This window comes from Triturus cristatus, chromosome 2_2, assembly GCF_964204655.1.
Source record: "Triturus cristatus chromosome 2_2, aTriCri1.1, whole genome shotgun sequence".
Classification (NCBI taxonomy): domain Eukaryota; kingdom Metazoa; phylum Chordata; class Amphibia; order Caudata; family Salamandridae; genus Triturus; species Triturus cristatus.
The window spans coordinates 563,399,932-563,424,439 of record NC_140582.1 but is presented as its reverse complement, the minus strand read 5'-3'; the positions used below and the strand labels follow the sequence as shown (position 1 = coordinate 563,424,439).

General features: G+C 44.7%; 1 protein-coding gene across 1 annotated transcript in view; it reads right to left on the bottom strand.

Annotated features, from left to right (window-relative positions):
• Window positions 1-24,508, bottom strand: part of TDO2 (tryptophan 2,3-dioxygenase) — a 161,558-nt gene that overhangs the window by 114,298 nt on the left and 22,752 nt on the right. Inside the window, exons 4-5 of the mRNA XM_085641715.1 lie at window positions 11,572-11,642; window positions 256-383 (exon numbers count right to left, since the gene is read on the bottom strand). Coding sequence (XP_085497841.1) covers window positions 256-383; window positions 11,572-11,642 — 199 coding nt within the window. The remainder of the gene's footprint in view (window positions 1-255; window positions 384-11,571; window positions 11,643-24,508) is intronic.

Here is a 24,508-nt window from a genome sequence, read left to right as displayed (position 1 = left end):
ACACTCAGCTTGGCTTAGCATAGAGCGACTAAAAACCTAATATGTAGCTGAGATACCTTATCTAAATAATGCCATCAAGATGTACATCATTTGTCTTCATGAACAATATCAGTAGTAAAAGACAGCTGCATGGTTCCTTCAAAACAAATAACTGTAAACTATGAAATAATGTCTTGACAGGGCATTCAATGGACACTGCTTATTATAAGCAACACACTCATGTGTTAAGAAAAAAAACTATTCAAAGGTACATACCTGAAATCGAAAAAGTCTAAAGCTGTCATTGTTTCCAAAACTGTAAACTGCTCCACCAGAAGTTTCAAGATTATTGAGATGCGATGCATTCGAGAAACAACCTTCAGCATGTTCCTCTCATCTCTCATCTTATTAGAGGAAAAAAATACTGTGAGACAAGTTGTGAAACTGGCAATGTGGCATGCCAACAGTCTTTTAAAGCTGCAAACTGACATGTGTTCAATGTGCGGATGGTTTACCCACAAATTTAAATGAACCAAATCTCCATTACTTTCTACTCACATCCCCTTTCCGTTCCTTACATGGTTATGCATTTTAATCTATTGAAACAGACAAACCACTGCTAATAAAACAAACTCCTCTCTGTCCAATTGTGTTTATTTAGGACCACAGTTTTCCATAAATATCCTGGGATAGGAGTTTCTGTTTATCGCTTTGTCACCTTTTGCAGTGGCGGCTCGCCGAAGGAGTGCTGCGGGGTGGTGAGGCGGTGGGGTAGGGGCAGGGTGGGGGGTAGTAAACTCCGGCATACAGCGGTACGGCGTTAAGTAAATAAATAAAACAGTTAAGATTGTGCGAGCTGCAACGCCAAATCGGCGTTGCAGTAACTGCATCCAAATTGTCTGCAGGACTTGTTCAAGGCTGCTTCCTGATGGTCCTAGTGTTTGACCCTCCCTGGCCAGCTTGAGGCTGGGGTTGTGATTTATGTCTTGGATGTTGCTGTGGGCATCAGATGATGGATGTGGATTTTGCCACCAGGCTAGGAGGGCTGGGTGTGGGCCTTCTTAAACATGCACCCTCCTGGTCTAGGGGTTGGGTGTGTTTGGTTCACAGTGCAGAAAAAAACCTTTGTTGAAGACACTTGCATGTCCCCCTTTTTCTAAGGTGTTGGATACGCAAGGGATTTCAACTATCGTCCTTGGTGACTTGAAGGATATGGTCCTATTTCTCTGTTTGTTGCTCTTGTTTGGGGTTTGTTTGTCCCAGTTGCCATGCTGTTCTTAATTGGGGCCATGTGGTACTGTTATGGTCCTTGTTCTGCCCTTCACTGACTCCCTGCTTGGTTTGGGGCTGACATTAATGTGTTGTTCTTGACAGAACTGCTGACATTTTTTGATGGATATGGATGCCCCTTCCGGGCAGCTGTGGTCCGTGCAGGTAACAGTGGTGGGGCTGAGTGGGAGGGGTTTCGAGAGACGATGCAGAGGGAAAATTAAATAAATAATTTTCCCTCGTTATCTTCCGTCTGAATCACCCCCCAACCCGGCTCCAACGTCCCATCGCTGTTACCTGCACGGACACTGGAAAACAACAGTAATGCGGCAGAATAGATCGAAAAGGAAATCATTTCTAGAGTGAAAATTATTTAGTCACTCACAAGGACTTCAATTAATGTCCAATTGCTTATTCTACTATAGGAATCACCTCCCAAATGTAGCCCAAACAAATATTTTTATATATATTTTTTTGAATAGGACAATTCAAACAATTATATATACACACATTATATATACAAAAAACAACAACAATACATATATCTGTACATGAACATCATTACTTATTACCCTAACGGATGCAGAGAAATCCTAAACAATGATTATTAATGGCAATCTGTAAAAAGAGAGAGAAGAAAGCCCTAAAGATAGCATACAACCAAGGTGAAATTTTTAACCCTCTGTCTGAATTGGGATGTGCAATACTTTCTTTTCAATACATTTAAACTTCTGCAGGGCTTCTCCAGATTGTGGAGTCGACGCGTTTGGGCCTCATCAGGACTGTGGCTGCTTCCAGGACCCTGAGGTGGGGTGGAAAGGTGCTGGGTACAGGCCTCACACATTTTTTCATGGTTTTCAGGATTTGACAGGATGTCCAGTTCCCTTACAGGACTTGGCCTTGTGTGCTTTGTGTACATTGCATGTTGGCCCAGTGATTGTGGGATAGCGATTTCCAGCTCCCCGTTCCGGGTTATGGTTCTTTTGCCCCCTGGTACATGTTATATTTAGCGTGGTAGTTTATGGTGGCTGACGGTGTGCCTGGCAGACTGCTGGGTCTGCCAATTGGTTGTAATTCTAGGAATGCTATTCCCCACCTTTTGCTTCATTTTTAAGTATAGTGGGACTTGGAAGCTGTTCTTCGACCTGTGTACGCTGCTTTCCATTTTCATGGGCCGAGGTCTTTGCTTCTCAGTCAATCCAGTGGTATTTTCTGCTCTTCACATTCTTCTTTTTCTGTGATGACTTCCTGCATCTCGTGCCTCCTTTGGCCCAAGGGCTATTGTTTGTTGGGCGTATCATATTTCTCTATATGGGTTTTTCCATTTCGGCTTGGCCTTTCTGTTCCATTTCCATGGGAGTGTTTGGTTTTGGACTTCTACTTGTGCTTCCTGTAATTGATTGGTTTGGCCTAGGGAATCTGATCGAGAGTCCTATTGAGAGGACTTTCTGTGTGGCAGCCAGTCTCTCTCTGTTAGACTTGGGGCTTGATGCTTAGGCTGCTTCTCTGTTGTTTGCCATGTGGTCTGCACTTGGATTTGCTCTGCCCAGTCGACTGCTAGGGGCATGGTTTTGCATTCTTGAGTGGAGTTTTGGCCTGTACCTACATATTTGTTTGGAGTATGTGGGATTTTGGTGGTAGTCTGCCCTGCCCTTCTCCTTCTCACATCTTGCCTTGCCACCGTTCTGTTCCTGCACATGCTTTAATGTGTTATGGGGTTTCCTGTTCCTCCTTGCTCCTGCTGCTCCCTCCTCCTCTGCTGGATGTGTGAGAGCATGAGCTGAACTTGTTAATGGCTTAAACTAAGTTCACTGCTTCAGATTCTCTGAACTTTCCTCGTGGTGGCTGTTCCGCAGTGTCAACAGGCAGACATTGTTGAATAGTGTCTATGTCTGTCACCATCAGGGATGTCTATGTGGCATGCTGAACCTTGGCCTTTGTGTGGGGAGTGATGCCCCTAGTGTCTTCTTGCCCTGTGTCGCTGACTTGCATGTGACAATTATCCCTGCTTCTGGCTTTCATCATTGGTTTGTGTTTAATACCTACCTTGTTTGGTGTAGTTTTGTGACCCCATTCTTGGTGTGCTGCTATGAATGTTTCTTTCACTCTTCTGGTGTCCCCCCAAGGAACATGGGATTGAGTCTGTTTAGGGGGCCCTTGTCTTCTCACCTGGGATGCCTCATGAGTTTCTTGTTCAGCACTCCTAGCCCTAAGCCCCTGTTGTGGGGTGCAGGTGTCATTGAAGGTCTCTCTTTTCCCTTGTTTTTGCTTGGGCCGAGGTGTGCATGTCCTTGTGGTATGCTGCTGCTATGGTGTTTGTTGGCTGTGGTTTCCTTGACTGACAGCTGTCTTTGGCTTCCTTGCCTCTCCTGTAACCTCATGGCAGTGAACTATTGTGGGCGTCCCCTATTCATAGGTTCCTAACGATCTGCACACACTGGTTGTGCCCACTGTCTTTTGGATTTCTAATGTTAGTTACCTTGGTTAGAAGTCGACTAAGGCAGGCTGTGGTAGAGATGGCCCTTGGTAAAGTTGAATTCTTTGTGATTTTTAGGTATAAAGTGAGGGTGTCTCTGTCTAGGAGCGATACACCTCATGATGTAAGGACAGGTATGAGGAAACCAAATGGAAAAAATGAAATCACCTGTAAGTAATCTCATGAAATTATTCATCCCCAATCCCAGTGCCAGGTTTACTATTATGCACTAAGGGCAGAAACTTAGGTACAACATACACCGAGGGTGCCCAATTTAAATCTGACTTTGTTTTATTTTACGCTTGAGTGATATTTGTGTATTCTTTCGTTCAGAAATATTTCACATAGCGCTTTATGTTACATTATAGCATTTTGGCTTTAGATTGTTAAATGAAGATGCTTGAGAAGCTGTTGATTAATGATGAGTGATATAAAAATGACTATACTACATCTTTTAATTACAAATTAACATATATCATATTTGTGTTTTCCTTCATGGGGTGCAGCTCTGTATGTTGTCAAGGCCACAGTGATTGCGATGAGAAATATGAGATTTAGAGACCCGTGAAAAAGAGGTTCAGTGAAAAAGAGGGCCAGTGACTGACTTAAGGACCAAAATCTCACCCATAAATAGGACTAGCAAGATGATTAGAACAGACCTTGAAAATAATTCTGTTATACATGAGTAGGTGTAATCTTCTATAATATCAGTAAATTCACATAGCACGAAAATCCTTCAAATACACTCTTATTCAACGTTGCATAATTATACACAGTGCGTGGCAAATATTTACTGCTAGTGGACAGGAAGAACATAAATCACCGTTTGCTGCACTTGTGTTGTTTATGCTATAAATGTAGTGCAAAATGAGGATGCACTTTGCCCTAAAATATACTGCCAACTTGTGGTTTTGCATATTTTTGGGGGAGTTTTATATAGCGCGAACTCGACCCGAAGGTATCAGAGCGATTTGCATGAGCATTAGTTGGGTTAAAGATGGACACATTCATTTTGTTAGGCACTGGGCGATTTAGTGATTTGCCCAGAATCATAGGATTCTGAGCGTCCCTACGGAGCCTCGAACCTTGTTCCCTAGCTCCAAAGTCAGCCGCCCTAGCCATTAAGCCACACCCTCTACCCTTGAATTTATGAGTCATTTTGGTTAATTATTCTGAAATTTCACGTAATTGAGCAAACGCAAACAATATGTTTCGCACATCCCTAGTTTAGACTGCCAGATTGCTTAGTGAACAGACGTGTGTCTCACAGGTGTTTGTAAGAGGTATGTGGGACAGTGTTAAGCATTGTCTTATATCTTAACATTTGAAATTGATTCGAAGGCTTGGCTCTCCTACATCAGCCAGAAGAGTGTGGATAGGATGAGTTTGAACTGCGCGGTACGAAGTTCAAATTGGTATGTGCAGCCAGACATATCAACTATGAGGCTGTGATTGTATTGAAGGTCCTGCCGTCCCAGGGCCGGCTTTAGGGCAGTGTGACAGGTGCGGCCGCACAGGGCACTGACCTGTGGAGGGGGGCACAGGGGGGCACTGTGACCTCAGGAGGGTGCTGTGTTTAGAAATATCTTATGATATGAGAGATGAGGGGCATTTTTGCAGGTGGTAGTGAGCGAATCTGAGGAGGAGGTCAAGGGATGTGGGGGTGCCAAAAGTGATTGTCGCGCTGGGCGCCACCAGCGCTAAAGCCGGCCTTGTGCCGTCCTCAGCGGGAGATACAAACGAAACGGGACGATCGGTGGCATCCTCTTCATAGATGGCAGATACTCGGGCCACATAAATATGGATTTGTGATACAATTGGGACCAGTTTTAATATATAGGACACACGTAAAAGAAGTGCTATACAAGTTGAGAAAAAAGATTTGTAGGGTTACACAGAATATTGATGCTTACAAGGGGAAATATCCTTGCAGTGTTTGCCGGGACGGAAGTAGAACCGGCTTGGAGATATAAACAAGAGACATTCTAGGAATACAGCCCTGATGAAGTCGCAAACGACGAAACACACGTTGGCTGGCTGGGCAAAGGAGGAAGAAAATTAAAGACCAAGAATGTATAAAAAAATGGTGTCATAAAATTTGACTTTCTTGACAAAGTTGAGTGTGTGGTCAGGAAATGTATTATTGTAATTTTTTCATTTGTAAGCAAAATTGTGTGTGTTCTGGAAGGAAGTAGATGAAAAGGTTCAAAAGTGAAGTACTAGTCACTTTTGACCCATTAGGCCAGAAGCAGTACCCTTTTCAGCATACACAGACCCTCACCCAACAAGGTGGCATGCTTCATCAACGGGTCATGCTCCATGGTGGGTAGAAGGTGCAATATTGAATGGGCTCCTTAAGGAGCACTTCGATAGAAATCTTTTTTTCATCATGTTTTCCAAATGGATCCCAGGAGACTGCCCCTTTCCAGTCGTCAGAGTAAGAGAGTAGTAGATTGGGATCAAAATTAAAATTGACTATGGATAATCAGAAGCAAATAATTAATTGATCTTAGAATAAATCCATGACAAGATTTAAAAGGAACAAGTGGACTCCTAAGATTGAAGTTATCTGTCAGTCTATAAGTTGGTCTCCCCTTTTAGCCCTGAAGGGGCCTGTGGAAATTCTTCAGGACCTAAAGTACCCCATTCTACCTTGAGTGAGTGACAAAATACAAGTAGTCGCCATTCAGAATTTGCAAATTGATCATTTGTGGTGGCCTAAAATGAAAAGATACCATAAACAAATATTGGAGATAACATGTATAACTCATGGTTTAAACATTCAAAGCTACACAAATTACCATTACAACTATCATTGATGGTGCTTATAAAGTAATTCATGCATCATGTGAGTGAGCACAGTAAACTAGTCACAGTAAAATGTGCTGGTGTCCCCCTCACTCTTGAGTGTATGTATCATATGCAAAATAACAGTTATTAGACTTTAGTCAAAGAAGATTGCTTACCCCAATTGTAGCCGGTAAGAACCACCTGGGGTGCGGGGCCCCAGTATACCCCCTTCTCTCTGTTTCGAGTGACTGACCGTTAAAGCAATCAGATGCTTCTCTCATCTACCTACTTGTTCAAAAGGAGCATGTACATGTCCACACCTAAGGCATTATTTCCTGTAGCTTTCTGTGATCATAAAAACAATAGCTCCCCACTTATCTGCAGGCGTGGCTTATTGTTTTATTGTTCGATAGAACATTTAAGACATGTTGGGCTTCCTGTTAGATATAATGGATGATATCTTTTCGTTTCAAGTTAATGAGTTCTTGTAGCATGTTCTAATGCTTGAATCTCAGCTGAGGTCAAAGCATTGAGGGGAATAAAATAAGAGAGATTGGGTAGATCACTGATGGCGGTCTCCTATTTAATTTCCTGGTAAAAATGCTTTTAATTGGATTTTCCTGGAACAAACAGCCAAATCACAATGAGGATTAAATAAAATTATTCTGGGTGTTGGGAGAAACTGTGCTCCATGTTAAGAATGCTCCTTTCAATGTATGACAAGGGTCACTCCGACAAATTCACATCTAAGTTGTTTTGCTGGTGCTGGGGGATGCTTCTTTACCCTTCATCCTGATCATCATAAGTGGTTCCTACGTTTATTTTACATGTGGGGTTTCTGTTGTTCTTTGCCTTCCTCTTGCTCTGGCCCTGCCTCTTCCCTATCAGGTTGATACAAATGACGGTACTGTTGTCTGTGTGGGAAGCCCCCAAAATTAAGTGGGCAAAGTGGAGAGGGTCAGAAGAATCCAGGACCTGTTGAGTGATAAAAGCCCCATGACAGGCCCATGTGTTTGTCCCTCCACTCAATCAATCTCGAGGTCCATTTTTGTGATCATTGTGTTTTCTTCTCCATATTCATTAGTTTCTGGGAGTGGTTGGTGGAACTGGTAATTCTCGGAAGTGTATGGGTAAACGTTCTCAAGTCGGAACTTCTTAATGCCTTTCTGTAATTTAGTTATCTTAGATTATGTGAGAAATTCTTTGTTCCCATTCTTCTTTTTAATAATCTTTTCTAACTTTTTCTTCTAGACAGACAAATGAACTGCAGTCTTCTGCTTATTTTCTAATCTCCAATATTTACAAAGGGGAACATCTGAGAAACTTCCGGCTGTATTTATGATTAGGATTAACCAGTCATAGATGCATTTCCATTCTATCTGTGACCATTCTTTTCTGAATAGGAGGTCTTCCAAAAATATAAAGGGTTCGTTTGTCGATTAAGCCATTTTATTCTATTTTGTCCCTTAAATATTGCATCGCATAGCCAAGTGCAGGTTTGGCTTGATTTTCAAGAAGTTAGGTGTTAGAGGGATCACTGTTGTCATCCAAAAAATGATGGGGTGGCAAGGATGGGAGCTACCATTTCCTTGAGAATGCGTGACAGACCGATTCTGTTCTTCTCGTTCCCTTGGTATTTATAGTTTTCATTTTTTTCAGTCCTTTGTAATTGAAATGTATCAATGTGCTGGAATTTAAGAACTTGCACAGTTTCTAGTGCATGGGGATGGAGTAGGGTATGAAGTGGTAATTAAATAGTTTCAGGTGTATTGCCTGGCACCATGGATGCCAAGAAGGACGTTATCTTTGTTATGACAGAGTTTACCAAGAGATGCCTGAGCATCATCCAATTCATAAGCAGTGCAATATCAACTATGTACAGGTACTGCTCTCTCCATCTCACTCAAAGATGCTGTGAACGGACAGATCACAGTGGCAGAGTGATGCATTTACTTGGAGAAAAGGCAGACAGAGTGCCAAAGGGCACCTCAAGAAACAACACTGGCTTCCCATCCAGAAGAGATGCCAGTTCAAAAGCCCTGCACAATGAAGGACCATCATACAACAACAAACACATGACCTCCCACCAACCAACTGGAAACCTACGATCCACCTCCCTCTTCCTTGCAGTCACCCCCCTGATCCACCGAAGTAGCAGCGGAGTACCTTCCTTCTCACACTTGGTGGCTAAAGCTTGGAACAACCTTCCCCTACACTTCAGGACTGCACTATCACTCTGGCAATTCAGGAATGCAGGAAGGGACTCAAAATCTGACTATTCGAATGAATAGATCACTACAAGGCAGTTAGCATCTCCAGCGCCTTGAGACCCTCACCGGTGATATGTTGCGCTTTACAAATCCGGTTCATTGAGAGGTAGAGCTGAGGTTTGGGTTATTTACTTCACAACAAGCAGGATGAGAGGTTTCTATCTGATTATGGCAGAGGGAGGGCGAGGTCTTCCAGCCAGATGCAGATGTGTGGAGGCAGGCTTGCATCATATGGTATCTTCATGGCCGATGACAGCAACTTTCTGGGATTAAGTGTTAACAATTCAAAAGAGTAGACACTGAACAGGACAGCGCTATTATGACCTGAATCATGGCACGAAAATCCTGGTAACAGTTTGCTTGACCCTGCTTTAGGATTAGACAAGGAAGGAGTAGCAATGGCATGGAGCTCAGTTAATGTCCCACTGATTATCCAATGTGTGCAAATGATTAAATAACATGCAGAGATGAGGGTATTGTCCTCAGTGTCGAAATGCAAAAGGGACAAGGCACAACAGACACTACCCGATCATGGAAGAAGATCATACAATCCTTCACTAACAGGGCAAATGATGGGAAACAGCACTGACCCTTCCTCACTCAGACTGCATACACAGGTAGACTTTAAGCTCCGCAAGAAACACAGATCACCCAGTGCTTAATTTGTAAAATATGAAGTCCAGGTGCTCAAATGTTTGTCGGAGGCCACACCCATGTTTCCCGGCTCGACCCACTTCCTTCACTAGCTCCACCCACTTCCTCTATTGGCTCCACCCACACCCTCAACTAGCAACCAAGCCATAAACCGTGAAAATGTCACACATGTCCTCAGTCCAGAACGCATGGAAATGTTACACATAAGCACCCATGCCAAAAACCATGGAAATGTCACACATAAGCAAGCACCCAAGCCATAAACCGTGGAAATGTCACACTTAAGCCCTCAGCCCGAAAAGCATGGAAATGTAACACATAAGCACCCAGGCCAGAAAGCATGCCATAATCCATGGCAATGTCACACATAACCATCCAGGCCAAGGCTAGGCCAAAAACCGTGGAAATGTCACACATAAACATCCATGATCCAGGCCATAAACCATGGAAATGTCACATATAGGCATCCAGCTGGGGTGTGTTGTTGACGTCCAGCCACAGTGAACCAGTGCTTAATTTGTAAAAACATAAGTGCCAGGACCTTTTTGGGAGGCCATTGCAGCTTGCACATGCATTGTTCCTCCCTGGCAGCACTGCTAATAGCAGTACCAACACAACTACTACACTTCACTCACCTAGAAGTGTGACAATTCAGACTATTTCAAGTCACTCAAAGCTATACAAATGGTGTGAGCAGTAGATATAAGTCATATATAATGTATATTAAATTATTAACCATCTGTTGCAGTGCTTAACTCAAAATTAGACAGATAGCCCCACCAGGTGCCAGACTTTCATAGGTACCGGAATACAGGTGTTGAGAATTAAGTGCTGGTACCGAGCACCAGAAAACACCAGCTGAAATTAAGCTCTGGGTGCTGCCCTTACTGCACTGCTTAATTTGTACCAGTTGTTGCAGGTGGTGGTAACAAGCCCTCGTTTTTGAAGAACTGGACTTATTGTTCAACATCAGACTAACTTTGACTCAGAGCAGGAGAGTGAAAGGTGAAAAAGATTGAATGGCGGAAGAGAAGGGTGGGGAAACAGAGACACAGGGAGAAAGCCGGCTTGAAAAAGAACACACAAGAGAGAAAGTAGTACAGAGTGAAGAAAGAGCTATGATGAGGTGGAATCAAGACAAGACAGCCTTCGTAGTTTGCAACACTGGCATTCAGAAGTTCTCCCAATGGTCTTGAAAGACAAACTTTGGGCCCCTGCATTTCTTTATTTCACACATTAACTAACTGGCTTTCATAGAGCATGCCTTGTCAGCCATGTTGTAATGGCACAGAGACCTGCAACAAGGCCTTATCCTCACACTTTCAGGTTCCCATCATCAGCTGAGCATGGTATGAGAATACAAGAGGGTTGAATAGGTCAAGGGCCTCGTGCTCAATTTTTAAGGTCATTAATGAGACACTTCTCCTGGCATATAAACGATATTTACAGTTCTTCTGAAGCGGGAAAAAAATCTGGGCATCGCTGGTCAGTCGGGCAAAGAGGGCTCCTGGCTGAAAGCATTCCTAGTGGGCAACGCTTCAATGTGTTTCTGGAATTGATCGAAGTTTGGCGAGGCATGAAATATGTGAGGCCTCGAAGTATAAGTGAAATTAGAGTCACTCTTGCGCCTGTCTCATGCCATCAGATAAATAAATAACATTAGCCTCTATGTTTGGCATTCGCTGTGTTCATCCACTTTATAGAACTGATCAACTAAAACTGGAGTGAGGTTTAAAACAGAGTTCCTAAAGACTACGCTACTTATTCATATATGGTGCCCGTTATCAGGAATGCGATTCCCTCCCCGCGCCCCACTCCTCCCAAAGTTGTCGATAGCAGGGGTGTAGGTATTCTAAAAATCGTTCAATTAGCATTAGGCTGGGGCGAAGAGGGGCTCACTGGCAGCTTTGCTACAACAACCCACGCCCCCTTCAAAAACACTGTGCGAAAAGCAATAATGAAATTTGAGATGGTGAAAGAGAGCTAATAATGAATGAGAACAGACCTATGCCTGCCACAACCAAAATGAATAAAAGTAAGTCAAAGTTTTAGCATAAACAGGTTTAAGGTGTGATCCAGTGGTCACAAACCAATAAAGACTACAACATGCACGTGTGCTTGCACTGTACTCACATGTCCATTTTGAAATATCTCCCGGACAGAGTCTAATTCCCACAATATCTGCTTGAACCATAATTCATATGCTGCAATAATAAAATATTTCAATTGTGAGTTAATCATAAAAACATACATTTAACATTTGCATATATCTGCTGAAATTCATAGACTTAAAAAGACTGCAGTCATTTATTTCTGACATGAAATAGCTAATACAGTATATAAAAAGTGTATATTATATATTAGAACGTTGGAATGTGGAGCACTCCATTGTAGACAATGGAGTGCTCCGTGCTTCTACGGGCCGGTAAAGGCCCGCAGAGCAACATTCCAATGTTTTACAAAAGCCTCGCGAAGCTCGAGGGGATTTAAATCTCCTCGAGCTTCGAGAAGCCTTTGTTTAATTTGTTAGAACATTCTGCCCTCTAGTGACAGAATGTTCTAATAGCCTTATGGCCCTTCGTAGCAGGGCTATACCGCTATTTAAGTCCCGCTGCTTTTGTTAAAGTCCCTCGCCTTCGGCTCGGGCCTTTAACGCTGCAGCGGGCCTTTAATAGCCAGTATAGCCCGCTACGGCGGGCTATAACGCTATAGTATAAGAGTGCTATCATTTGAATTAACATCTATGGGCTCAATTCATAAACTGCAGTTTATAGTCCATAAGTAGCAGTGTAGTAGAACTGTTCACATACTGTTATAGGCCACGGCCACCCCTATCTTCTCTGTGCAGAAATCTCTCCCATGGTAGCAGAGATTTCCACCCACATAATCCACACATGTAAGTACATTACTTTGTAGCAGCAGATGTGGGGAGGATTGGAGGGAGTGTTTGGAAAGCAGATAATAATTGCTCAAAAATAGGTGGGGGTTGTGGAAATTTAAGGAACATTTTGGGAGGGAAAAGTTAATACAACACACACCCCCAACAAAAGAATAAGACTGTTGCAATGCAAAAACACACTTCTAAAGTTACTAGATCCAGAAACGTGCCAAAACAGAGTTAAATGTACTCCAGCCTTGGAATAAATCAAACACAACATATGGCCAACGACTGATACTGCTGCAACAGAGTTTCATGGAAAACAAAAAAGGCAGGGAATTAACCTAATACCCCGTAGACAATATTGTTAACTTAATTTACCACTGTGTAGTTATACTTTGGACCTAAGGCCCGATTATGACTTTGGAAGTAAGACTGCCGGACTGCTATTGAGGCAGTCGGGAGTACGTCGCCAAGCAGCTGGCATCCCTACCACAACATTATGAGTTGACAGCTGGGCTGGTAGTGTTGCGGCAGCATAACCATGGCAGCGGCATGCTTTGCCTCATAGAAAGCCTGCAGCACATGCCATGGCTGTGGCATAGCCACTTGCACATCGGTGCACTGTGTACCATGCACCATGTCATGCATGGCATACAGTGCATGCACGACAGTGCGAGAAGAGGGGGGGTACAACATGTGCCCCGATGCACACCTCCCAATGGGCTACAATGCCCTGTGTCCTGTTTGGGGCCCCTTTTGCTGACTTTTTTCATGGTTGGGTCCCTGCTATAAAAAGGTTGGCGGTAAGGCAGGTCGTTATCTGCATGGCGGTGTCGGAATCAGCACTACCGCCAAAGACTGCCGCTTTTCCCACTGCTGCCCCCGTTGGGATCCAGGATCCTGGCAGTTGTGGCCGTCTTGCGTCGGGCTGGTGGTGGTTGAAGTGCCAACCTTGTAGTCGGGCTGTCGGAGCACCACGGAGGCAGCACTCTTGGGACCACCCTACTCGTAATCAGGCCTCTAGTTACCATAGGAAAAGCATTTTTTTGTGTGAAATTATAAAATTTGGGTGGCATTTGATAAATCTTAAAAAACTTTCCTAAAAAACAATACATTCACCTCAGTTCCCTGCCTGGAAAGTTTTGGGAGCCCCAAAACACAATTTCACTATGCACTTTTCATAGATATTTTTTAACACTGCTGCAGCCCAAATGGCTGAACTGAATTGTACCAAATTAGCAGAAGAATAGATCTTTACTTTGAAAGCATGCGTGATTCGTTGTAATCCTTTCAGTAGTTCTTGAAAAATTAAGGTTCAAAATGATTGTATATTTGACACCACTGTACATTCACAGAGGATTTTTAGAACCTTTGCGAAGAACCTGTTAAGATTTATCGATCTGCAAACTCAAACTACGTGATCTGATTAGCTTGCCCAACCTGAAGAAAAGTCACAGCCACTGTTTTCAGACTCAGTCCTGTGTACTAGGAAAACAAAATGTATAAGGGGCAGGGAAGGGGTACCCTGCCAATTTGGGCCTTTTGGGGGTCCCTGGGATCAAAGTAAAATTTGTGGAATCACCAAGATGGCCAGATATGACCCCATAAAAAGTTACAGGGGTACAGTGGATTCATGGCATCATGAAGAAAAGGAGAGACCGAGGCTTTGGGCATTGCTCAGCCACAAAGTCCATACACTTGGTTGGTATAGTAATGTATGGTTATAATTTATTACTTTACATTACATAAACCATAGAAATTCAAAGACAAAATCAAGGGTTAGACCAACCTCATTTATAGGTCTGGCAATAATATCTTACTCTACATTAAAACCTTACAAATACACTGAAGAACAAATGTTAAAGTAACATTATAGTTAGATGAAAATGTCTCTTAAAATAAAAAGTTTTAAACTAAAATAATACTGAAATTCACCAGTTCACTGCATCTCTCATGATATGTTGTAGGACATCACAAATAACATCATTGATGATCTCTGAAATGACATAATTGATGGCAAAATTGTGCATCGTGGTTTCTTTTTTTATTGTGTTGATAGTGAACAAGTGGGAGAGGCATGGCGCAGCGGCCAGAGAAGCTGACTCCGGAGCTCCGGCTCACAGTTCAATCCCTGGCGGTAGCTCAGCTCAGCATCATGTGACTCACTTAATCTCCCCTATGCCCCCCAGCACCTTGAAACCTTAAGGGGTGACATGTTGGCGCTTTTCAATTATGGATAATTATTATCATTGGCTCCCCTCCAAGGGCTTGTTCATGCCCTGGGGACCACCACCTCCCTGGTGATCATGTTAAAAAAATGGGGGGCCTTGTGGAGCCCCCCAGGGACCACCATCTCCCCGGGGCTATAAACAAAATTGCTCCCTGGGGACCACCTCCTCCCTGGGGCAGTTATTATTTTTAAAGGAAGAGGTGGGCCATGCACCCCCCTCCTGGGCTATATACAGTCTTTGGGACCATCTACCAGGGTTGGCCCTTGCACATCAAAAGAGGGGGGCCACACAGCCCCCGTCCTGGTGATTTATTTGGTCTTGAGGACCGCCACCCCCCAGGGCCGACTCCTGCTATGTCTAGGGTTGGCCACCCCCGGGACATAGCTGTTTGCTTTTGCTTGGCAAGAGCTGACAGCTCCCACCAAACAGAAGCAAAAACTCCACTTCTAGCAAGTGGGAGCCATCAAAGTGCTCCTGCTTGTTGGAAGCAGAGTTTTCAAACTCTTCCTGACCACAGACATGCTGACAGGGAAAGAGATGAAACTATTGTTCTTGCACACAGGGAGCTGCATTTCCAGCAGCTCCCTGTGTGCAATAGCAATGCCTGCTCTCGCAGGAGGCGGGGAGCTGGGTGGGACTGTCGGGACCTTGAGGCTACCCTCCGGTTCCCAAGATGCACACTGGGTACCCAGGGTTGGCTCCAGTGCACCCAGGTAAACATGGCCGGGCCTTGGGGGATGGGGTCTCGGTTACCGAAGTCAGGATGGGGAGGGGGGTTGCATATTCACTGAAAAAAAAGGTTACTGGGATGTTATAGTTAGGCTCAAATTTCACTCGCACAAATCCAGTGAAATTTAACTTATGCACTTACAGTGCACTGCTTATAACCTCACATATTGCATTACTCATGATATTGTTATTGACATTACTGATGACATCACTGGTGACATCTCAAATGACATCACTGATGACATTATCCACAGAACCACCCACACCCCCACACAACCTCTCACACATCCACTGACCTACCCATACAACCACTCACACATCCACTTACTCATCCACAGAGCCACTCACATACCCACTTGCTCACAGACATAGCCACTCACACAGCCACTCACTTACCCATATGCCTACTGGCATAGCCACCCACTCACCTATACACTCATTCACACTGCCACTTACTCACCTACACAGCTACCCCCACTCCCACTTATTCACTCATGCAGCCACTGATATACCCAGTCACTCTCCCATACAGCCTCTCAATAGAGCCTCTCACACACCCACACAACCACCTACATAGCCGTTCACACATCCACACAAGCACTCACATGTCTACACATTCACCCATACAACCACTCATAGAGTCAGTATCCAATACAGCCACTCATACATGCATGCTCAGTTAACTAAACACCAACTCAAACAGGCACTAACTCACCCATATAGCCACTTACACACCCAGTCACTCACACAGCCATTCAGACACCCATACAGCCACTCACACATCCACTCACCCACACATTTAGCCACTCACTCGCCCATCCAGCTACTCACACCCCCCTTATTCACCCATTCAGCTACTCACACAACCATTCACACACCCACTCACACACAGATACACATAGACTCACAGCCACTCACATAATACATGTTAGAAATAGTATCACTCATTAGTAGTACACAAAGTAAATAAATGTAACTTTTGTGGTAACTTAATATATATGTTTAACAATCAGAAACGTTTAAAAAAAACACTCAGAATCCCTAGATAATGTCATCGGAGATGCCATCAGTAATGTAATTTGAGATGTCATTGGTGATGTTATATCCCAATGGGAATGTTATCCCCATGGGAAAGTTCCCAATGGGAAAGTTTTTACTCATAAAAATCTGTTGTAGGAGTCACCATTCCCTTGTATGAGGGGTGGAGCGATGTAAGTCTACATCTATGTGTAAATCTCCACTCTGAAATGAATTAATACAGATTTGTAACTATACACATCTTTTCATCAATGTGAATTTGGCCCTTAGGGTTTTTGACCTGCCAAATAGAGAACCTATTTACGTAATTATAGGCAGCATACTCTTCATTCTGTTCACTGATAGTTTTCTACAGATTTCTTTAGACAGTTAAATAAACGAGAAGGGACCTATTGTGTGAAAAGATACGTTTTACATTGTGTACAGAAAATAGGGAGAGATAGATGGTACGAAGAGGGGAGAGTAGGCTTAAGGTTTTGGCAGTGAGATAGCAAAAAGATTGTGTTAGATCTGGGGGTCTCTAGTTGGCAGAGGTATTCACCTTAGACCAAATAGGGACCCTTGCTTCTAGTCAGGGTACAAGGACACACACGGTAGATAACCCCTGCTCACCCTCTAGGTAGCTTGGCTCGAGCAGACAGGCTTATCCCCAAGGCAATGTGTAAGGTATTTGCACGTAGACACCACAATGATCCCCCCCTCCGCACACCACAAACTTAGACCACACAGGTGAGTTATATCAAAAATAATATATCTTTATATAGTTTCCGCAGTTGAAATCAAGCATCACAGGTTTACACAATATTCGCTTTCTTGGTTGGTCGGGATCGTAAGACGATAGTCTCTAGTCTCTTGTGTGATTCGATACTCACTGAGAATGAATCAGTTTGTAGGCTCTTGATGTTTCGGCAGCTACGTTGCTCCGGCGGTGTCGCTGCACTCGTTGTAAAAGCGCTCCTCGGGCTGTTCGGTGCAAGGTTTCCACAGCTCCCTCGACGAGCCCCCAGTGACGATGTCGACGTCACCGGAGTCAGCCACTCACAGCGCGGCTTCGTGGAGCAGGGAAGTACGACTCTCGATCTGCTTCAGGCCTCCGGGTCGCGGCAAGGCACGTGCCGATGAGCACGTCGATCTTCTTGATGCGGCAACCGGGGTCAGTGCGGCACTCTCCAGCAAGACAGAGAGCAGCCAGCCCACTTCACAGGCAGATGTTGAGAAGCTTGGTAGAACAGTCCACGGTCCCTGCGGCACACAGCAGCGCAGGGGGGACACAGCAGAGTCTTGAGTTCTTGGCAACCTTTCTATCCCTGGGTTGCGAAACAGGAGGCCAGCTCTTCTCAGGCCCTTGGAGATTCAGTTGAAGACACAGCACACAGCAAAGTCTTGTTTGGTCAAGTGGGTAGGGTCAGCACACAGCAAGACCCCTTCTCCTCCTCAGCTTCAGTTGTACAGCGGAACAGGTCAGCCTTTAGAGCACACAGCACGGCAATCTTCCTTTAGTTCTTCAGTGGTCCGTCTTTCAGCAGAGGTTCCTCTCGATGGTCGAATCTGAAAATCTGTTGTCAGGGGTCGTGTACTTATACCCCTAAAAGGCTTTGAAGTCTTTGTGCAAGTGGGTCCTGAGCCCGGTCTGATCCAGTTCTGGGTGTTGCTGGAGCACTTTGTTTTCCTGGCCTCTACATTCTTTTCAGAGTGAGGGGCAGAGTCGTCAGCCGCCCAGCAGGAGGTGGAGCCAGCAGAGTGGCAGGCAGGCACAGCCCTATTCAATACCAGGTGCTATCTCCTCCCTCCACTCTTCTTGCAAATGTCGCTATTCAGCAGAGGGCTGACTCAGCCAACCTCCCGGGGGATCCCCAGCCCCTGTCACTCTCAAGCCAGACAGTCAATCCACAAGCACGCCCAGGCACACAGAAGGGTCAGACAAGAGAACAGCTACTCTCTAAAAAGTACTATTCTCCAACTCAGGATTTAAAAACAACCTCTCCTAAAAGATGTGTTATTAAATGCTGAGCTCAGGGATATCAAACACTCATGTCTTATCTTGTTCCTATGAGAAGATAGGCGGATAGCCATTGGCACCAGCCTCCCCCATGTTAGCCTATGGAACAAGATAACCTTGCAGCAGTGAACACACAAAATGGCCGTTGTTCACTACCAGAACATGTTACCTGCACTAGTACATGCTCTACCTTCTACATACACTGCACCCTGCCCAGTGGGGTACCTTGGGCCTTCCATAGGGATGACTGACGTGTATAAAAAGGGAAGGGTTAGGCCCGGTCAGTGTGGACACTGGCCAGGAGGACATGGCAGTCCGGGGACTGCAGGCAGGCCTGCGGCGGCAGGCCTGAGACACGGTTTTAGAGCTACACAGGTGGGTGGCGCAATCAGCGCTGCAGACCCACTAGTAGCATCGGTCATCACCAGCCCTGGCACACACAGTGCACTTTACTAGGGACTTCATGGTGATACAGATATGCCAATCAGGTATATCCAATCAATACGATATTTTACACAGGGAGCACTTATACTCTGGCACTGATTAGCAGTGGCAGAGTGTCCAAAGCATCTAAACCAGCAAGACGAAATCCATCACAGCATCAAAAATCCAGGTAGCAGAGGCAAAAGATAGGGGAAAAACCCACGCCAAGGATGTCAGGTCTAACAGATTGGCACTCTAATCTTGCATGTTTGATATCCAGAAAGCTTAGGAGGTTGGTCAATGCTGAACACAAGAGTCAGGTAGGATGAATGTTGCAACTTTTGCATTTTCACAGGTCCAAGCTAATGAAGTGCAGAGTCACTAAAACAGATGCTATTTCTCAGTTGGTATCCAGTGGAAAAACTGTATGTAAATGGGAATAGCGAATGTTTTTTAAGACAAGAGCAAGGTGTACATCAACATGGATGATTTGAAGACTGTAGTTGTGAGGGGGTGAATACCCACTTGAAATAAAAATCACTGTCCTTCTTGGGGTGAACCCTTGAAGTCACTGAATTAACCTGGACTCAACCTTTGGTATCTATTGAAAAGAGCAGACAGTCTTAACTTAAAGGCAATGGGCCCGATTCACAGAACTAACTTAAGACAAAATCCTAAACTTACTACCATTTTGGTATTCACAGATGGCACTTACTCATTTTGGTATTCACAGAAGGCACTTACTAATTTCGGTATTCACAGAAGTTAGGAGTCCTAACTTTAGGACTCCTAAATGCCTTCTGTGAATACCGAAAGTCTTAAAATTAGGATTTTTCTCAGTTTAGTAGTAGTATAGTTAGGACTCCTAACTTTAGGACTCCTAAATGCCTTCTGTGAATACCGAAAGTCTTAAAATTAGGATTTTTCTCAATTTAGTAGTCCTAAATTTAGGACTCCTAACTTTAGGACTCCTAAATGCCTTCTGTGAATACCGAAAGCCTTAAAATTAGGATTTTTCTCAGTTTAGGAGTCCTGTAGCTTGAATATGGGGTCTACCTTATGACACTTGCAGTACAAGAGGGAAAAGGGGCTGATGTGCTCTTCTCCTGTCACATATAGTCGGCCCATTCCTCTACTATTCTTGCACAGGTCCAGAAAGCGTTCTGAGGAGGGTACTCTGGGTGCATATTTATGCCTTTCAATCAGCATGTGGGTGCGAGTGACTCCTGGCCCCTTCCTAAACAATAGGGTAAATGTTCCTAGTGACAATCCTACCCATGTTTCAAGCACTCCCTGTGTGCCCTACTACAAACAAATCCAAGATAGTAAACTCCTCTCACCTTGTGCAGAGCTTGTGTGCCCACCCCAGTGGCGTGGCCAGCAAAATTAGCAGCCCTCTCCTCTGTGGTCACTCATAACATTCTGGAAGTAGCTCCTCTCCCTCTGGCTGGGGAGCCAGGGAAGGACTTGCCCAAATTTAAGCTAACATTTGTGTGTGACAGGGTAAGTGTTAGAAATGGGATTTCTGGTTGGCTAGTGCATGCGCCTAAGCCAGGCAGAAACCACCACTCTAGTCTAGGCAAGGGAATTACACGCTGATGATAACCCCTGCTCACCCCCTTGGTGGCTTGGCACGAGCAGTCAGGCTTATCCCAGAGGCAATGTGTAAAGCGTTTGCGCAACACACACACACAACAGCCACACACTAGGCACACTACAAAAGAAACTCCACACAATGTTATATAAAAAATAGCCTTTGTATTATCCAAAACTCATTAGAATACTTATCACACAATACACACTGTGCCAACAATTTACAGGGGACTATATACAGGACCAGGCCAATTAGGCCTTGGTCAGAACCATCAGAATACAGGTAGTAAATATAAAACACAGCCAGTAATTACTGGTACCATAATGACCTAAACATTATCACATTAGCATTAGACACCATCCTAAAATATCACAGCATGGCATTAGGCATAAACAACTAGGCCCAAACCTCATTAGCATAAACACGTTCTCCTGCGGTGCAGCTGAGTGCAAAACTGGGCCCTGGCACTAATTGTGCCATCTGAGCCCCACTCCGGGACTCTTAAAAACAATTGCCCCCAACGTTGGAGCGGCCCGCTCTCCTGCGGGACCGCTCAGGAAACCAGGCACCGTCAGTGTGCAAAGCAAAGTCCTCACTCACCGGGAGATTATGGGGTTCCACTGGTTTCCACCCTCCGGCAGACTTCCTTGGCAACACGCAGGGCTCCCACCTTCCTCTCTCTCTCCCAGTCACGGAGGCTGGGTGGGCTCCCGCCCTCCTGTTGGCATCACGCTGCCTACGTCATGCTGCCTACTCTTCTGCCCCGCCCACAACCAGGCAAGGCCGCCTGGCTTCCGGGTCCCTTGGGGAGGCGGCAGCTCTCTCTTTCTTCTCGGGCTGCGGCGGTGATCTCCTTGCGGGCAAAGTGCGGGGTGGACTCCCGCCGTAACAGCAAACACCACAGTGGGGTGGGCAAGCACTAAGTAAGCCACAATGCGGGGTGGGCACCCGCTATTCAAATCAGCTGCGAAGCGGGGTGGGCTCCCGCAAAGCACACAATGCGGGGTGGGCACCCGTTGCCATAAAGAGGCCACAATGCGGGGTGGGCTTCCGCTGGAGAAGCACAGATGAGGGGTGGGCACCCGGTAAACAAGGAAACTATGCGGGGTGGGCTCACGCCTCATTAGCAGCATGGGGGAATCCCTACGCAAGGGATTCCCTCTTCCACGATGGGCAGCTCAGCGCTGCAAAGCCCCAGCACTCTCCCCGTCCTGGGAGAGATAGATAGCGCTCACGAGGCGCTAGGTTCACAAAGTTCCAGGGGGACACAGCTGGGCCCAGCAGGCCAGCACACACGGCCCTCCAGCAGGGAGGCAGTACCTCGTGGCATTTCCTCCTGGAGCTCAGCAACAACAAGGCCCCCAGAAAGCACAGGAACACACTTCCATGGGTTCACAGCCCCTACATTTATACTACATTTCTCCTTCATCTGCAAAGCACAGGGCTTGAGGGGAACCAGTCCCAACTGGTTCTGGGGTTTTTTGGAGCACTCTGTTTACAGGGCTCCTCTTCCCCGTTGTCAGGTGGGGGCTTGGTGATCAGACACACCACAGGGGGCGGAGCCAGAATTGTACAGGCTAGGAACAGACCTATTCAGGGACCAGGAACTTCTCCTTCCACTCTTCCAAATGCAGATGTCACATTCAGCCTAGCGCTGACTCACACTGCCCCTCCTAGAGCAACACACACCTCACCAGCCCCTGTCACTCAAAAGCCAGACATGCAATTCACATCAGGCAGTCAGACACATAGCACACAGAAATGCCAACTTCTAAAAGTGGCATTTCTAGAATATTTATAATAAATCTGCACATACCATTGCATAGCATTTATTATTACTATTTCAAACATACCAAACTTGACCACGCTGCTCCTCTCATATCAGGAATTACCACTGAAACACTCATCATTGAATCCCCAATGTATTCCTCTGGGAGGGCAGCCCCATAGCAGTGAGAAACCAAAATGACGGTTTGTCACTACCAGGACAAATCACACACTTAAGGTACATGTACTACCTTTCACCTACAATGCACCCTGCCCATAGGGCTAGCTAGGGCCTACCTTAGGGGTGACTGACATGTAGTAAAAAGGGGGTTCACTGACATGGCACATACTTTAGGTGCCACGTCACAGCGACAGTAACACTGCGCACACAGGTCCTGCAATGGCAGAGGCCTGGGATAGGTTTGAAATGCTACTTTGGTGGGTGGCACAATCAGCGCTGCAAGCCCACCAGTAGCATTTAATTCACCAGGTGTAGACCAATCTTACCATGTTGATCACAGAGAGCACACACACTTTACACTGGACAGCAGTGCTAAAGTGCCCAGAGTCCTACAACCACCAACACCATGTAAAAAAAAAGGCTAGGAGAAAGGCAAAAGGTTTAGGGATGACCCTGCAAAAAGGGCCAAGTCCAACAGTAAGCCTCTTTGAAGTTAAATATGTTATTGGGCACAGCCCAGATGTTCATAATGCCAGAGGAGCAGAACATCTTCCAACACCCAAAGCCTTAGTCTCAGTCCAGGGAGGAAGTTCATACCTCATCAAGGGAGCATTCATCGGTCTTGGGTGACAGTTGGGCTCATACACCTAGACCTCCAAAGGCTTTGGGCAAGGAAAGGGTAACTTTCTAAAACCTACCCTTTCCTAAATGTATATTACACATCCAACTTCACCAGTGAATTGGGCTTGCAATAAATATTTCAAAAAGCTGGAGATAACAATATTAAATGTCATATTGTATTTTAATGTATTCTTACGGAAAAGCCAGCCCTGGTACAATGAATGTTGCTTTTTAAGCCTTTTCACTGTAAGGACATAGTTAACATTATTTTTTTTAATGCCATGCATCCTGCCTTCCTGGTAGTATGCCTACTTAGGGGTGAGTTCTTAATGTTTAAATGGAAGGTTTAGGTCTGTCAAGAATTTTTTTTTTAACAGGTCGATTTACACCTTAATAGTCAGGTTACAGATGGAAAACCTGTTGTCATGTCTCCACTGTTACTGTAGTAAGTGACACAATGAGTAGTGACATTTAAAAACAAGCTCTGGGTACGTTTTTACACCAATACTGGGGACCTATAGTTAAGTTAAATATGTCAATTAGGGGCATGCAAATTTCATCATGTTGAAAGAGGGAGCACAGGCACTTTACCACTGGTTGGTAGGGATAAAGTGTATAGAGTTCTACAGCCAACAAAAAATAGCCAAAGCAAAACTCTGGGAGGTAAAGCTTGAAAAAGATGGAGATTCCAGCAAAGACGATGTAGGAGATATTTATGTAAATGAAGAATAACAGAATTATAGTAATCCTGAAGCGATAAAATAATATATCAAACAACTGTTTTGCAAAAATCTATTTGAAGAAAAGTTCAAATCTTTTAAAGAGTTTTTATGAGAAAGAAGTAAGTAGAAACACATGTACAAATATGATTCTGAATGTATAAACATATTATAAGCTAATAAAACAGGTGGAGGTGCAGAACCTATTTCAGAAGGCCACCAGCTTGAGGAGGTGCCGGGGACACACTTCAGTTTGGGGCTAGTTAAGACATAGAGAGCTGTGGTTCATCCAATATGCAGTAGCACATAATCAAGCCTTTGAACTGGGACTGGAGAGACTGAATGTCTCCACTCAGTCTCCAAATGAGTAGTGTGTCATCCGCATATGAGAAGAAAGCCAAATCAAACGAGTGGACTTGAAGATGCAAGTGGGGCCATAAAGATATTTAAAAGTGTTGGGCTGCGGGTGAAGCCATTCAGAACATCACAAAGGATGAGTTTAAAAATAAGTTGAGATGAAGGAGGAGTAGTTGACTAAATATGGTTGTATAATAGGATAAAGACCAGTTAAGGACATGGTCTCATACCCTGGCCTTTGAAAGACAGGATTCCAGGATAGTGTGGGGGACTGTGCCAAATACATCTGAAAGATGAAATAGAACACATTTTGCTACTCCATTGAACTCAAGTTGCACATAGATTTCATAGAGACCAGTAAAAAATAATAACAATGGAAATAGTGAATTCCCAATTTACTGGAACAAAAAAGCAACTTCTGAAATATCTTCAAGGTAAGTGTAGCTTTACTATTATAACCTCCTCTGTGATATTTCTGGAAATAAAAATATGATCATGATGGATCTGCAAGTAGATAGCTTGACTGCAGT